The sequence below is a fragment of the Choristoneura fumiferana genome, chromosome 24 (genome assembly GCF_025370935.1).
Source record: "Choristoneura fumiferana chromosome 24, NRCan_CFum_1, whole genome shotgun sequence".
Lineage (NCBI taxonomy): Eukaryota > Metazoa > Arthropoda > Insecta > Lepidoptera > Tortricidae > Choristoneura > Choristoneura fumiferana.
Genome location: NC_133495.1, coordinates 13,451,689 through 13,468,060, shown reverse-complemented (window position 1 = coordinate 13,468,060; position 16,372 = coordinate 13,451,689). Strand labels below are relative to the sequence as shown.

General features: G+C 43.0%; 3 protein-coding genes and 1 pseudogene across 3 annotated transcripts in view; 1 reads left to right on the top strand and 3 right to left on the bottom strand.

Annotated features, from left to right (window-relative positions):
• LOC141441719 (uncharacterized) overlaps window positions 1-16,372 on the bottom strand; it is a 162,232-nt gene that overhangs the window by 35,017 nt on the left and 110,843 nt on the right.
• On the top strand, window positions 1,190-7,753 carry LOC141441683 (uncharacterized). Its single transcript, XM_074106489.1, has 2 exons — window positions 1,190-2,646; window positions 6,604-7,753. The coding sequence occupies exons 1-2, from the start codon at window positions 1,639-1,641 to the stop codon at window positions 6,883-6,885; spliced, it is 1,290 nt and encodes a 429-aa protein (XP_073962590.1). The 5' UTR covers window positions 1,190-1,638; the 3' UTR covers window positions 6,886-7,753.
• On the bottom strand, window positions 9,197-10,420 carry LOC141441692 (lipase 3-like). Its single transcript, XM_074106499.1, has one exon. The coding sequence runs from the start codon at window positions 10,297-10,299 to the stop codon at window positions 9,199-9,201; it is 1,101 nt and encodes a 366-aa protein (XP_073962600.1). The 5' UTR covers window positions 10,300-10,420; the 3' UTR covers window positions 9,197-9,198.
• Window positions 13,820-15,154, bottom strand: LOC141441881 (lipase 1-like; annotated as a pseudogene).

Here is a 16,372-nt window from a genome sequence, read left to right as displayed (position 1 = left end):
TTCAGGGGTTTTCCGACGTAAATTTTAAAAAAAAAACCCGATATGCAGAGACTAAAGTTCATTTTATGAGCAATGAGAAGTGAAAATTTATTATGTACTAACTAAAACATTATTTAAACCCAATTCCATTGACACAGTGGCGCACCTTTATTTAATTAATTTGCATTTCAACACGCGCTGTTTTACCCTAAAAATATTGTTTTGAAGCAGCACTGACTTCGATTGTGACTAAACCTATTCATCGTCTATAATTGGTTAAATATACAAATATGTTAATGTCACAGGTGACTCCATCTGTAGTGTTTATTTCCAAACTTCCCGTCCCAGTAGCGGCGGATTTAAACCAAGTAGATTCAGTCAGATGGCGCCACTTGTGACACCCGAGAATGCAAGATGGCGCATGTCATTTGGTCTTTTTGCAAATAAATCGAACACGAAAAAGATCGCTGCATCAATTACTTCCCAATTTCCTCAATCAGTTCAAAACAAAGGACCGAGATCCTAACATTGGTGACCCCGAAACGCTGCCGAACAACGAAAAAACAAAAATTTCGAGTTTGCGGCGGAATTGTGAAGACGCAAGTGGAGGCCGACACCACGTGCATCGTCCAGCGTAAGTTTTTCGAGGCGGGGCCGAGACCCTGTAGAAAAAACAACCGCGTGGCGCACGAAGAAGCTCGGCTTAATTGGAGAAACAGCGACGGCGTGGTTTTTCAAGGCGGGTCCGAGAACCTGTAGAAAATACCGGTACGTACAACCAACCGCGTGGCACACCAAAAGGTGCGGCGGACTTAGAGAAGGAAGGCGGGGGCCGAGCAGCGATTGGCAACAAGAAACCAACCGCGGGGCACTCCAAGAGGTGCGGCGGACAGCAAAGAAGAGCGGCGGAGATCGGGCGGCGCGCGGCAGCAACAAAACCAACAGCGGGCATCCAAGAGGGCGGCGGACGCCGGGCGGCGCGCGGCAGCAACAAACCAACCGCGGGGCACTCCAAGAGGTGCGGCGGACAGCAAAGAAGAGCGGCGGAGATCGGGCGGCGCGCGGCAGCAACAAAACCAACAGCGGGCACTCCAAGAGGTGCGGCAGACGCCGGGCGGCGCGCGGCAGCAACAAAACCAACCCGGGGGCACTCCAAGAGGTGCGGCGGACAGCAAAGAAGAGCGGCGGAGATCGGGCGGCGCGCGCAGCAACAAAACCAACAGCGGGCACTCCAAGAGGTGCGGCAGACGCCGGGCGGCGCGCGGCAACAACAAAACCAACCGCGGGGCACTCCAAGAGGTGCGGCGGACAGCAAAGAAGAGCGGCGGAGATCGGGCGGCGCGCGGCAGCAACAAAACCAACAGCGGGCACTCCAAGAGGTGCGGCAGACGCCGGGCGGCGCGCGGCAGAAAAAAAAAACCAACCGCGGGGCACTCCAAGAGGTGCGGCGGACAGCAAAGAAGAGTGGCGGAGATCGGGCGGCGCGCGGCAGCAACAAAACCAACCGTGTGGCACTCCAAGAGGTGCGGCAGACGCCGGGCGGCGCGCGGCAAAACCAAGACTCCGAGCACCCGGGCGAACGAGGACGTCAGTTATAAGGCAAGTGGGCTGGCAATTACGACATTTACTTACTATCCTCATTAGGTATTGGGCATAAAAATGACAGACAGCGAGTCAGAGACCACTATTATCGAACCGATTCATTTAAAAAATCTAATTAAAAAACGAGGTACAATAAAAAGTAAATTAACATTGTTCAATAAATTCATGGAAAGATTTAATAACCAACAGTTGTCCGGGGACGACATATTAGATTTAGAACTAAGGGTAGCGAGATTAGTAAATGTACTTGACGAGTTTGAGAAGGTCCAAGACAAAATTGAAACAGTAAGTTCAGATGTGGAGGCTCAAATGTCTGAGAGGGAAGCATTCGAGAATTCTTATTTCCAATTACTATCAAAGGCAAAAGGTCTATTAAAGGCCAACGCGTCTAGTACCAACCAACATATAGCACCCCGAGACACTGAGCCTGCACAGACTGTCCTTAGCGAATCGGTTAAATATCCAGACATTGCTCTACCATCATTCGATGGAAATATAATAAACTGGATAGAATTTCGAGACACATTTGATGCCCTTGTTAACCAAAGTTGCCTAAGGTCTATTCAAAAATTTAAATACCTAAGAAGTTGCCTCCGAGGCAGTGCCTTGGAAGTCATTAGCTCTCTTGAGTATTCTGAAGACAGCTATCCAATTGCTTGGCAGCTCTTATGTGAGCGATATAACAACCCAAGAGTGCTTGTGTATAACCATTTAAGGGCACTTTTAAATGTAGAAGTTATCCCATTCACAGCCCCAGCCCTCAGAATGCTAACTGACAATCTGTCGAAACATCTGAGAACACTTCGGTCCTTAAATATACAGACTGAGGGCTGGGACGTTTTACTAATATTTTTCCTATGTAGTAAACTAGATAAACCTTTACAAAGAAAGTGGGAAGAGAAAAACTGCTCGCGTGAATTGCCTACATTACAGGATTTCAAGACATTCCTGAGAACTCAAGCAGACCTGCTGGAAACGCTGAGCCACAGCAGCATGGTCGAGCACAGACATCCTGGTGGCATGAGAAAGGCGCTGGTAATCACGTCCTCTCCATCCCAACCTAAGGTAATACCAAAACAAATTTATACCCAGCGTAACCAATGTTCGAATTGTGGGGACCGGCATTATATTAACCAATGTACCAAACTGTTGGCTCTGAACCCAGCGGCACGCATAAAGGTGATTAAAAGATTAGGTCTATGTATAAACTGTATGGGCTCAAATCATATACTACCAAATTGCCGTGCATCTAACTGTAGGTTGTGCAAGGGGAAACATCATACACTCTTACACATACCTACAGACACTCAACCAACCTCAAGATCCTCTGTCAGCGCTCAGTCAACGCTGCACGAGTGTGAGTCGACGCCGGGTGCACCCCAGTCAGTCAATCTATTGACTAACCAGTTTGCCACCTCTCCATCAGAAGTCAAGGTAACACAACCCAAGCAAATAATATTATCTACTGCCCAAATCAAGGTCATAGATAATTCTAACCAAGCTCACATAATGAGAGCATTACTGGATTCTGGCTCACAATCGAATTTCATCACAGAAAGTGCATTTAACCGATTAAACATGCCCTCTCAGACCGTAGATTTAGAAGTTTTAGGATTCAATGAACGGGTTACCAAGTTAAATAAAACAAGCCAATTAAAAATAAAATCAAAAAATGGCTTGTTCACAACCAATATGTCTTGTTTTATTGTACCAAGTATATGCAACTTACCAACGCATGAAAAGGGGATTCAGTCATTAAAAATTCCCTCTCGTTTTCATCTGGCTGATGATACATTCTACCTAGGTGGCGAGATTGATCTCATAATAGGTGCAGAACTGTTTTACGAACTTATGTGCAATGGTCGACATAGACTAGGAGACGGTCTGCCAGTTCTGCAAAAAACACTATTGGGCTGGCTGGTCACTGGTGCTTATACAATCACAGGTTCACAACACCAAAAGGTGAGATGCAATTTTGCTCAAACCAAGGCGCTCCAAGCTTTTTGGAACGCTGACGAATGTCATTCACCCGCTACAGTTCCACATGATGAGTATACTCTGTGTGAGAAAGTATTCGATGAACACAAGAGAACTGCTGATGGAAATTTTGTGGTGGGCATTCCCCTTAAAGAACCAGTGACGAGCTTAGGTCAGTCGAGATCTGTTGTTTATAAAAGATTTAAGGCTTTAGAGTCAAAATTTACCAAGGACCCATTGTATAAAGAAAATTATGTAAAATTCATGAATGATTTTAAATCTTCGGGTCATATGATTGAGCACAAGGGTAGCACAGAGTGTTGTAACTATTTACCACATCATGCAGTTTTAACTCCTCAAAAGCAAACCACCCCACTCCGAGTAGTGATTGATGCTTCATTCAAAACAAGCACAGGGAAGTCCCTAAATGATATACAACCAAAAGGTACAATAAACCAAGACGAATTATTTGACATATTGTTGCGATTTCGAAAAAACCGATTTGTAATAAACGCCGACATTGAAAAAATGTATAGAATGATTTATATCAACCCAAACCAACAAAATTTACAATGCATTCTGTGGCGTGAGAATCCCACAGAGCCACTACTTACCTACAGACTGACAACCCTAAGCTTTGGGCTTAAAAGCGCGCCCTGTATTGCTACAAGGTGCCTTCATCAGCTATCGCAGGAGCATCAAATGCAGTATCCAGAGGCGGCTGCGGCTATATCTACCAACTTCTATATGGATGACCTGCTGCACGGAGGAGACAATGAGCAACAGGTAGCACAGGTAGCCTTGCAGATAGAAAAAATACTGCGCAGAGCTAATTTCAACCTTCGAAAATGGAAATCTAATTCACCAACCATACAAGGTATTGTAAGCAAATCTCAAACCACAAGCACCCACATGACACCTACACCATTAGGACAAGATAAGGTTCTGGGACTGGCATGGGACAACACAACTGACAATTTAATGTACCAACTAAAAAGACAAGGGGCCCAAAGACCACTAACCAAGCGAAAGGTTTTGTCATTAGCATCAAGTATTTTTGACCCGTTAGGTCTGCTAGCTCCGGTGCTAATAATTTCTAAATGTTTTATCCAAAAATTGTGGAAAATTAAAAGCGACTGGGATGAGAAGCTCCCTCTCGACTTGTCAAATGAATGGGAAGCATATTATAATGATATATTCACATTAAATTCATTGGTTGTACCACGTCATGTCACACTACCTAACCATAGCGAAATTGAAGTACATGGGTTTGCGGATAGTTCATTGACAGCCTATGGGGCAGCAATCTATGTATGTTCCAAAAACAAAGATGGGAAAATTTTGTCACAATTGTTGTGCGCCAAAACAAGAGTAGCAAGAACTGAAACTATACCTAAACTTGAGCTACGCGCAGCATTATTACTAGCTACCTTGTACACCAAGGTAAACAAAGCACTCAAATGTCAATTTCAGAGTAAATATTTTTGGTCAGATTCCAACGTAGTTTTGGCATGGATAAAATCTCAACAATGTGACAAACTTACCTGCTTTGTAAAAAACCAAGTAAATAAAATAAATTCAATGACCAATTCAAAGGACTGGTATTGGGTAGCTTCTGGTGAAAACCCAGCCGATCTCTTGACTAGGGGGCTGCGTGCTGACAAGCTCGCCAGCTGTCCCTTGTGGTGGCAAGGACCCCTCTGGCTGCAAAAACCAAGCACAGAGTGGCCATCCAACCAAGTAAAAATTACCAAGTCTATACAAGAGTCCAATGAGTCCCAAGAGTCCATTGAAACTCATTGCAATGTATGTACAAATACATACAATAACCAATTTATGACTTTTTTATTCGAGAAATGGTCTGATGTCAACAAACTGACTAGATGTTTTGCATACATTTTAAGATTTATTAAAAATTGTACCAATAAAATAGAAAAAAAATGTGGTTCACTGTCTGTCAATGAGCTAAACGAGAGCCGAAATAAATTAATAAAATTTGCTCAAATTGAGTCTTATCCAACCGAGTACCGATTACTTATGAAGGGTAAACTACTTCCAAAATCATCAAACTTAATTTGTTTAAATCCTTTTATGGAGGATGAACTCATAAAGGTAGGGGGGCGTTTAGACTTGTCAATTTACCCTAGCCACAAAAAACACCCTATTGTCTTACCCCATAACCACAACCTAACTAAGTTAATTGTACACGGCGAGCATCTACGATTGATGCACGCTGGACCGCAACTCCTACTGTCGTCAGTACGAGAACGATACTGGCCTATCAAGGGCAAGAGCACAGTAAAAAAAATTGTACAAAAATGTGTGACCTGCTTCAGGGCCAACCCGAAGGTACATGTTCCTATCATGGGTAATTTACCAGCTGTACGAGTAACCCCGGCCCCCCCTTTTCAAAACACGAGCGTTGATTACGCTGGCCCCTTTACAATAAGGGACAGGAGGGGACGTGGTTACAAAACCAGTAAATGCTATATAGCAATGTTTGTGTGTCTTGTAACGAAGGCGGTTCACATCGAATTAGTTTCCAGTTTACACACTTCAGCATTCCTTTCAGCATTTAACCGATTCATAGCTCGTAGGGGTAGACCTAAGGAAATGTTGAGTGACAATGGTTCTACGTTTCATGGCGCGAATAACGAATTAACCGAACTCTATAAATTCATAAACAATAACGATAACCTTAGTGTGTTAACAGATTCTTGCGCCAAGGAGGGGATCGTTTGGAAATTTTTACCACCATATTCAGCACATATGGCGGGCCTGCATGAGGCCGCAGTAAAAAGTTGTAAGACTCACTTAAAAAAGGTACTTTCAAATGCATTGTTAACCTATGAAGAGTTTGCCACAGTACTTGCACAGATAGAGGGAATTTTAAATTCACGCCCACTATGCCCAATACCCACTTCAGATGATGATGATATATCTTGTCTAACGCCAGCTCACTTCCTTATTGGCAGGAGTCCTACTGCCATGCCCGACTACGAATACGAGGGCGTCCCAGTAAACCGACTAACACTATACCAACAGTTACAGCAGTTACAACAAAATTTCTGGCGTCGCTGGTCCAGGGACTATGTGAGTCTGCTCCAAGAACGCTCCAAGTGGCGCAGCTGCAAGGGGCGCCCCCTGGACGCGGGCACAGTCGTCCTGGTGCGTGACGAGCGCCTCCCGACGTGCCGCTGGCTCCTGGGTCGCGTCATCAGCTGTTTTCCTGGGAAGGACGGCGTCTCCCGAGTCGCCGAATTGAAGACTTCGCGAGGCACCATCAAACGCGCTTTTAACAATATTTGCCCGTTACCATTAAGTTAACCATTAATGATACCTACTTTTACTTTCTTTTTGTCTGCAATTTCACTCTAACTCTATTTGCAATTTTGCCTTTTGAATGTATATTTAATGATACCTAATCGCTCTTTGATTGCAATATCTAACTTTATTTGCAATTTTTACTATAACTCTATTTGCAATGTTGAACTTTTTGAATACTTTTAAAATTATCTTTGTTTGCAAGCTACTAGTAAACTTGCTTTGCTTGTGTCAATGTAACCAATTTTATTTCAACTTCCTCTCAAGCTTGCAAGGTTTTACTATATTAACCATAATTTAAACTATTTTGTGATAAGCTTTGCACATGTATTCGTGTTCCCGCTTATTTATAATCCCAAATGTCTAATAAAGAATTCCTTGGTATGGTTTTCATGGTAAGGTAACCGATCCATTTTATTCATGTTAAGTGCAAGCGCACTTAATAATAACATGAATGAAATGGCGGACTTGTTTGTGAGCTCTGATCTGACCAGATCACTCACATATAGGTTTTCTGTCCGCTTATCGGCGAGGTTCTAGGCAACGCCACCTCGCGGATGGGTTGACAGACCAGGAACTACCTGGTTATGCCAGTCTGGGTAAATAAGCTACCTTTATACTTAACTATAAGTAGAATTAGACCTTAGGCGGGAGCATGTCACAGGTGACTCCATCTGTAGTGTTATTTCCAAACTTCCCGTCCCAGTAGCGGCGGATTTAAACCAAGTAGATTCAGTCAGATGGCGCCACTTGTGACACCCGAGAATGCAAGATGGCGCATGTCATTTGGTCTCTTTGCAAATAAATCGAACACGAAAAAGATCGCTGCATCAATTACTTCCCAATTTCCTCAATCAGTTCAAAACAAAGGACCGAGATTCTAACAGTTAACATACATAGTTAACCTGGTTTCAAACTAAACAACGCGTATGCCAACTTGTATTAATCATCATCGTCATCATCATCATTGTCAGCATCATCATCATCATCATCATCATCATTGTCAGCATCATCATCATCATTGTCATCATTGTCATCATCATCAGCCTATAGCAGTCCACCCACTGCTGGACATAGCCCTCCCGCAATGAGCGCCATTGCGCTCTGTCCTCGGCGCGATGCAACAGATTCTACCAGCAGCCTTTTGCAGATCATCGCTCCACCTGTGGATCTATTGCGTAACGTTTGTGTAACGTTTTCGACACTCGCGATCACAATCAAACGTTACGCTATTGACCCTCTGGTCAGAGTGCCTCCTACGGAACGGAGTCTCCACTCAAGAACTGGTTTACTCCACCGCTTGTCGGTTCTTTGGTAGTGGCCAGCCCACTGCCACTTCAATTTGCTAATTCTCTGAGCTATGTCGATGACTTTATTTACTTATTTATTTTATTTTAAATAAATAAATCAAATCATCGACATAGGTAGCTTTAGTTCTGTGTCTTGTGTTCTTAGGTCTGTGCTACTCGTAATATGGACAGTAAACAATACTTAATTGTACATCTAGTGCACAAAACACGACAGTTTACTAGAGACGTTCATATTCACCCGAGCCGCAAGCGCGAAAGGAGAGTTGAGGGTAAAATGGGTTTTAAATAAATAACCAACGAAAAGTTGGAAAACCCCGATTTTGTCACTTCAAAGTTCAATATCTCCAAAACGGCTGAACTAATATTGATAAAACATATCTAGAACCATCGCTAGAAAATCTGCTTTTAAATTAAAAAAAAAACGCATTGAAATCGGCCCACCCGTTTAAGGGCTACGGTGCCACAGACAGACAGACAGCCTTCTTTGCGTTAGGGGTTAAAAAAATTAATTACTTATAAAAAAATATCTTGTTTTCATTCAATATGTAAATTTATGAAGTCATGCAATTTATGATGGATGCACTCGCTACAAAATTCACAGTAAAATGAGAACAGTTAAATCAATTTTATTTTTTCTGGCACATTAGCTACTTCACCCCAATGTCTTTTATTAGGGTTTCGTTCCCAAAGGGTGATAAATGGAACCTTATAAAGTTGCTTCATATGTGGGTTTGTTCACAATTACCAGATTTTACAGGTTCACGTGAGAAAAATGACACAGTAGGTTTATATATATGATATATTATTATATACTATCGATACTAATGACGCGCCACAGCTTCACGCGTGCATGATTTTGGGGTAATAGAGTTGAAAATTGTAAAGTGCCTTTGATTGGAGATCTTTTTTTGAAAATTGTATCTGTACGAAGCAGGGGCGAGTCGCTAGCAGACTATAATTCAAAAATGCTTAAGTAGAAAAAGTAAATTCAAAACCCTGAACACAATTAAAACACATCGTCATATTTATACAAATATGTTTTCATCTGTGAAAACACTGTTTCATTCCAACGTTTACCGTATGCCATATCAAAATGAGTCCACAAAGGATCATCGACTTCTTTGAACTCCAACACATTCGGCAGCTGATTGACAACCCATTTTAAGTCCTCAGTATCCACTACGTTATCTGATAAACCATGTAAAATAAGCGCAGGGGCTGTGCTGGCACTCAAATTGTACTCCGGTGGTACGTAACTCCCGTATCTATCCATATTTTCCTTTGGGCCGTAGTCGAATTTGACAAATTTTCCAGACTCTGCTGCTTGCCCAAAATGAGCTATATTCTGCACGGAAGTTCCTGCTGGGAGATGCTTGATGATCCTCGTTTGTATCTCCGGTGTAATAGATTGTGGATGAGGAGAATCAACGGCCGAGATTAATGTTACACACAGAGCAGCGGCAACCAATCTCGATTGACATAGAATACTAAGTGGACCTTGGATAAGACCACCTTTTCTCTGCACCTCCCATACACCAGCAGCTTCTAACTTAAGTTTAAATACATCAAATGCTTTGGCAGCAGACTTAACTACAAGAGATTTTGTATGAAGAAGTCTAGTGGCAGGAGCTAGACCAACGAATAGACTAATCTTCTCTGCATATTCAGGTTTTTCAGAGTTCATGACAAAGTAACCACCGCCACCTTGTGATGCACCGATAAATATTAGCTTTTTGGACTTGGTGTTGTCCAAAACATAGTCGACCATGGCTGGTGTATCGTATTTACCGATCTGGTCCATTGAAAACCGCCAGAACTCAACATCTTTATCAGGACGGAGGTTAACGTGCCTCCGAGAGTTGTAGTTGCCACGTGCGTTGCCGCACCAGACATCGTAACATTCTTCAGCTAGAACAAACCCTGGTGCGAACGGTCCTGAGTCTACATATCCTTCAGAAGCTTGGAGTAGACCATGAGCAATCAATATAGGACTTTTTGCAGAACAATGCTTCTTCGGCGGTATTCTGTGTATTGTCAATATGTATCCATCTTCAGTTTTCACGTCATGTTTCTCAGCTTTGTAGCCATTATGTTCAGCCAGTTCCATGAAATTGGAACCTTTGCTTAAAATTTGATCGACAGGTCTTGTAGTCTTGTCTGATAATGCACTCAACACGTTTATACTCGCTGAACAATAAGATATAATTGTTAATAATGCAAAACAGGAAAGTTTGCACGGCGACTAGACATGTGCGCCGCGCCGCCGCGCCGCCGCCGCCGACGATTTTTCCACGCCGCCGCCGCCGATGAAATTGGTCGGCGTATAATCGGCGTGGCGAAATTTTTATTAATTTTAAAGTAGTACCAACTTCTTTGCTAATTACTTGCCATATTTGATTATTATGTATTCAATTATATTATAACATTTCAATTCTACGTTCCAACGGTTATAGTTATAACCAGAGGTTCATAGGCTGAGAGGTTGGATCCTCTTCGCGCTCACGCTCCGCGCCTTTAATGATCGCCATCACCTCCTCACACTGTCGGTCATGGATTTAATGACAGCTGGCAGCGAAACGTCGTTCCCAACCACTGAGGCTTGCTCGTTGTTCATCAAAGGGGAGACACACCTGCAGCGTGTGCTGCTCCGTATCTTCCGCTCCGCCGCATTGGTGGGTGACACATTGGTGTTGCCTCCCTCCTAGCGATTTTGCACAGGTACTTGTCGAAGCAGCCATGCCCCGACAGTACCTGCGCTAGGTGGAAGGAAACAACACCCCATGTCCTTTCGACCCATCCTTGCAGGATGGGCCGTACTCCCGATACGGTCCAGTGGCCAGCGCATTGCACGGCCGTTCCCCTCAGGCGCGCGCCTCGGAAACCCGCTGGTAGACATTGGCCAGCACCTCGGCGTCCAACTCTCACGGTGGGGTGCCCGCCAGTACGTAGGTCGCCTCGAATGAGGTGGTGCAGTACGCCCTCGTTACCCTGCGGTTGCAGGTGGGTCTTGTTCTGGGCGGAAAGGACATCCGCAGATGGCCATCACCACTATAACATGCTGGCATTTACAGGAGGTGCCTTCCGAGGCCCATGAAAAGAAATGGTTCGGACTTATGACGGGCGACCTCTAGTCTCAGTTCGTATCCGGTTTACGATTTAGGCCACGCCTGTGGTGCCCAGCAAGGACACATCACGGAAGGTGGCACCGCGCGTGATGTGACGAAGGTATTGTGGGCATAACAAGTCACGTCGACCCCCCGCAAGTTGGCGCCACGCAGCACCCAGTCCTAACCAATGTTCCACAGGAGTTGTTCTAAGTCTGATCCCTTGCGCGGGGTAGCGGATGACCGTCTCTGAGAGATATGAAACCAGTACCCTGCACAAGTACTCCGGCACATTGTGGTACCTTGATGTTTTCCTTGATGGTTTCCCAGGTCAGGGTGCTTAATGCGTTGGCTATGTTTAAAGACACTGCCAAAACCACCTCCCCCGGGAAACCGCCCTCATTCTTGGCTCCAAAGTTACGAGCGCTAGCACCTTTGGCTTAGCCAATGGCTACGCAGAGGGCTTTGCTGGCCGCCCTGTAGTTGGCGTATAGCCATAGCTTCTTCTGCCGCTAGTTCTCGCCTCCTCCTCCTTCGGCTCCTCGGTGTACTGGCGTCTCGCAGCCACGCAAGACTTGCGCACCTGCGTTAACTCTACGTACCCCAGTACATGCTCCGCCTCGGCCCTGAACCTAACCTATGTACGTCAAATTGACCTAAATTGCATAAGTTTTTTACTCATAAAAGTTATTTTATCGACATTATGAATTTCAATATTGCGGATAAGCTCTTATGATTAGCACGTTCGGCCCCGGCAACAATCCACTAAGCTCTTACACGTATTTGTAAGAACTAAAAAGTCACAGACGTTGTGTCACTGGGGCCAAATGTGTTAAAAAATATATGAACACAAAATATATTAGTATAAACAAGGTGTATGATTAGTGATGTTATGAATCCCGATGATTATGAGAGGTATAAAACATTTTCGGATGTCAGATAACAGAACTTAAAAAGTTATGCCAAAAAATACGCAATCTATGGCCACGCCGATTTCACGCCGATCACGCCGCCGCCGCCGATCAAAAAACCATCAGACGCCGCCGCCGACAATTTTTCGATCGGCGCACATGTCTAACGGCGATATCTCGCTTACTGAAGGTTGAATTGAAACATGTAACTATTTATATACATTTACATACTATTTACATACATTAACATGTAAACTATACACGTCGGGTTATCGGTCGCTTTTACTCGACCGTAATTAAAAGAGGTTAGTCGCCGAAGCCGTGGTGGCCTAGTGGTTTGACCCATCGCCTCTCAAGCGCGCGTCGCTATAGTGTGGGTATCGTTGAATAGATCTTTAAAAACCATTACGGGGTTGCCACGAGGATTTTTCGATTCAGTGATCTGTTTGTGAAATATTCCACTTTAAAGTGCATATTTTCATTAAAAGCGAGCGCCATCTGGGTGGAAAAACTTGAAAAAATTCAGGATGGTAGTAAGTAAAAATAGATAATAGATATAGATAAATAGATTGCCAAGGCAAATTATCACTTTATTTAAAAAAAAAACGGAAAGCAAAAAAAAAACTATTTACAGGAGTGAGCTACATTATTATAATCTACTATCGATAAAAAATATAATATGGACCATCCTAGAAAACTTAAGGTACCCAATTATCGTATCATTCACGGACTGACGGACTGATGAAAATCAATTGTTTTTGACATATTCGTTAATCAAATGTGAATGACGGAAAACCAGAATGAGCATTTAACCAAAGTCATAGACATTTATATAAAACGGTTATAGAAAACGTTGACTGCGTCGCCGGTTGTACATACAACCGAAAAATAGAATGAATCGGAAAAGAAGGAGAAATGTAGGCGAACTTCACTGCTCAAAATAATTAAAAACTAACCAAAACAAAATTTTATTTCACAGATAAATTAGTATAGAAACAAAATATAAAACTAAGTGAACGTGTAGTAAGTGCAAAGGCTGTCCTACCTTACTGTCGATGTCCGTATAGGTTCAACGCGGCAACGTGGCAAATGTATTGGGCACCTTTACGAATGGTATACCGCGGGGCTGTTTATTCGACTGACTATATTTTACTGGCTCTCTCTATCTCTCTGTCTCAATATTGTTACTAAAGACCCATCAAACTAGCCGCGTTGCCCTGCTGAAGAAATAAATAATTTGAGAGGATACCTTGCTTTTCTACAAAGTATAGTCGTTCATCAATCATTTGTTCAACTTGTAGGAGTCTTGTACTTGTCATGCTTCTTAAGACCGGTCCACTCAGCAGCCAAATAGGTGCGAACGCGATCCTGGTGCGAAAATAAGATGAAGCCAAATATCACCACTTGATAAATAATTACAGAAGTTATTGGTTACAAATTATAGAACTAATAATAAGAATCAAACAGGCTCCAGTCAGAAGCATAGTCCCCAAAAGGCTAACAGTATTCCCTCGGTGAGTTGAGGGTTATAGACGCCGGCAGCTAAGGCCGGCCCGGCCCTTTGGTCACCATCTATCAGGTATCTACCAGGCACTTGCAGCTCCATAATAAATTAATAGCTATATTTTTCTAAGTACCGCCTTATAGTAGGAAACGTAGTTTCACCAACGTATCGACTATTTGTCTGTTCCAAATGGTTCCAGAGAGGGTCGCCGACTTTCACATACTCCAACAGATTTGGCAGCTGCTTCGCCGCCCATGTGGAGTCTCTGATGTCTACAATACCATCATTCACACCTTGAATAACTACAGTTGGGACCGTCACAGCCTTGAGGTTATATTCGGGGGGAGTAGGTGTGCCGTAAATCTCCAAATTATTCTTACGTCCGTAATCAAATTTGACGAATTTCTTGTTGTTCACAGCCTGGCCATATCTGGCTGCATTCTTTGTTGAAATACCCGCTGGTGCATGAGAGAAGGCAGTTTCTAATGTTTGCGGAGCCACCGATCCGGGATGCGGTGCATCTAAAATCGCTATCAAAGTCCCACAGATAGCTCTTGAATTGGAAATCCTTTGGTAAGGATCTCCCAAATACCAACCTCTTCGATGGGTTCTCGAAATTTGTTGACAGCTCTGGTTATCTCTCTAAAAGGTATAGATCTCGTGTAAAATTGTCTCGTGGCCGGAGCCAAGCCGATGAGCCACCGAGCTTTATCACAATATCCTGGTCTTTCTGAGCACATGATCATAAACGTACCTCCACCTTGGGAGAAGCCTATATAATTCAGCTGCGGTGCTCCTGTTTCTTGCAATACGTGTTCAATAAAAGCTGGTATGTCTTATAGACCCATTTCGTCTACGGAGAACTGCCAGAATTTCCTGTCTGTGTCAGGATCCAAAGAAACATGTGCTCTTGAATAAAATGTCCCGCGAACATTGCCAAACCAAGTGTCGTAGCATTCGTCAGCAACTAAATAACCGAGGCCATCTTTTGGTCCCGCGTCTATAAAGGTATCAGCACTTTGGAGTACTCCATGGACTAGCAGGACTGGTGGTCTCCTTATAGAATTTTTACACTTTTTTCCTCTTGGTATCCGGAACATTGTAAGTATGTACCCATCTTCAGTAATCACTTTGTGTTCTTCGGCTCTGTAGCCTTGTATAGCTACCAGTTGAGGAAAGGTGAGGGTTGAGTTGGCTTCGACGGGGTAACCTGGAAATTTCTCCGGTTCATCTTGGCCTGCCAAATACCTCGCCGTAATGATGAGTTTCACCAGGAGCTCGCTAAGCCAATTGGAGTTCATATTGAAATCTGAAATTTAAGAAACAAATACAATTGAACTGTTTGTTATACCCCAGGGCAGTATTCTTGGAGCCGACCTATTCCTAGTTTACATCAACGACATTTGCTTACTCCGACTGCCTAACGGAAACTGTTTTAAGAAAAATGTAAAAGCAAAAACTAAACTTTCAACACTTAGACGTTCAAAATTATACGTTCAACATTTAGAATGTAACTAGTCTCATTAAATTTTTCACTGCTTAAATCAAAATTATTTAACGTATTTTACGCCCTTAAAACGCTAAATTAAGTAAAAGTTTATAATATCCATCACAATCCTAAAACATTCAAACAAGTCTCGCGTTTGTTCCTACGGAACACATTATCACGCCAAATGTGCGCTATGTCACTTTAATTTCACAGGCTTTCCAGCACTCAGAACTACCACTGTCCCAATCCCAACCATTACCCGGCCAACACGTAGTTTAATAAACCCGCGTATTAGCAATTAGACAGGGACAGCATGACTCGTCGCGCCCGTTAGTAGGCGCTCCATGAGTTTCATTATTTTATGGGATATTTAATTTATTTCTACTAGCTGCTGCTTGTTCCCCGGACTTCAAAAAAATGAGGTTATCAATTCGGTTGTTTTTTTATGTTTGTTACCTCAGAACTCCGTCATTTATGAACCGATTTTTTTTTCTTTCGTCTAGGAATGCTTTCAATTAGGTCCCATAAGCACAAAATCAGGATTGGATGATTGGATCCTAAAGAAATACTCCTGTTAAATGTGGTTTTTCATCATCAATCCACTTCACCAAATGATGATTTTCAAGAGCAAATGCACGAGTTACTATTAAATATATCTAATTTACCATAGGTGTCCCTACAATATTTGAAGAGTTCCCTCAGTTTCCTTAAGATCCAATCATCAGATCCTAATTTGGTGCTTATGGGACCTAATTGAAAGCATTCCTAGACAAACGCAAAAAACAATAACAAATCATAAACGACTGAGTTCTGAGGTAACAAACATTAAAAAAAATACAACCGAATTGATAACCTTTAACCTTTTTTGAAGTCGGTCAGAAATGACTAAAGATTAAGTCCCACATAAAATCTACAACAGGTCATTTACCTTAGTTTTTTACCAAAAAACATGTTTATGTTCGAGACAGTATTTAAAACTCTGCCAAACGTGGTCACCCTAGTTTAAGGGCAAGACAATAGTTTCTCTACGTGCGCAATACCCCCGTGAACGGGGTAATTTACCCGCCTCCTCGCCAGGTGGCGTTCGTGTTGTAATAACCCCATAAACAATGCATATTGAAGAAACACACTAATACCTACACTTCGCGAGCATTTGAAAAACGAATATCACA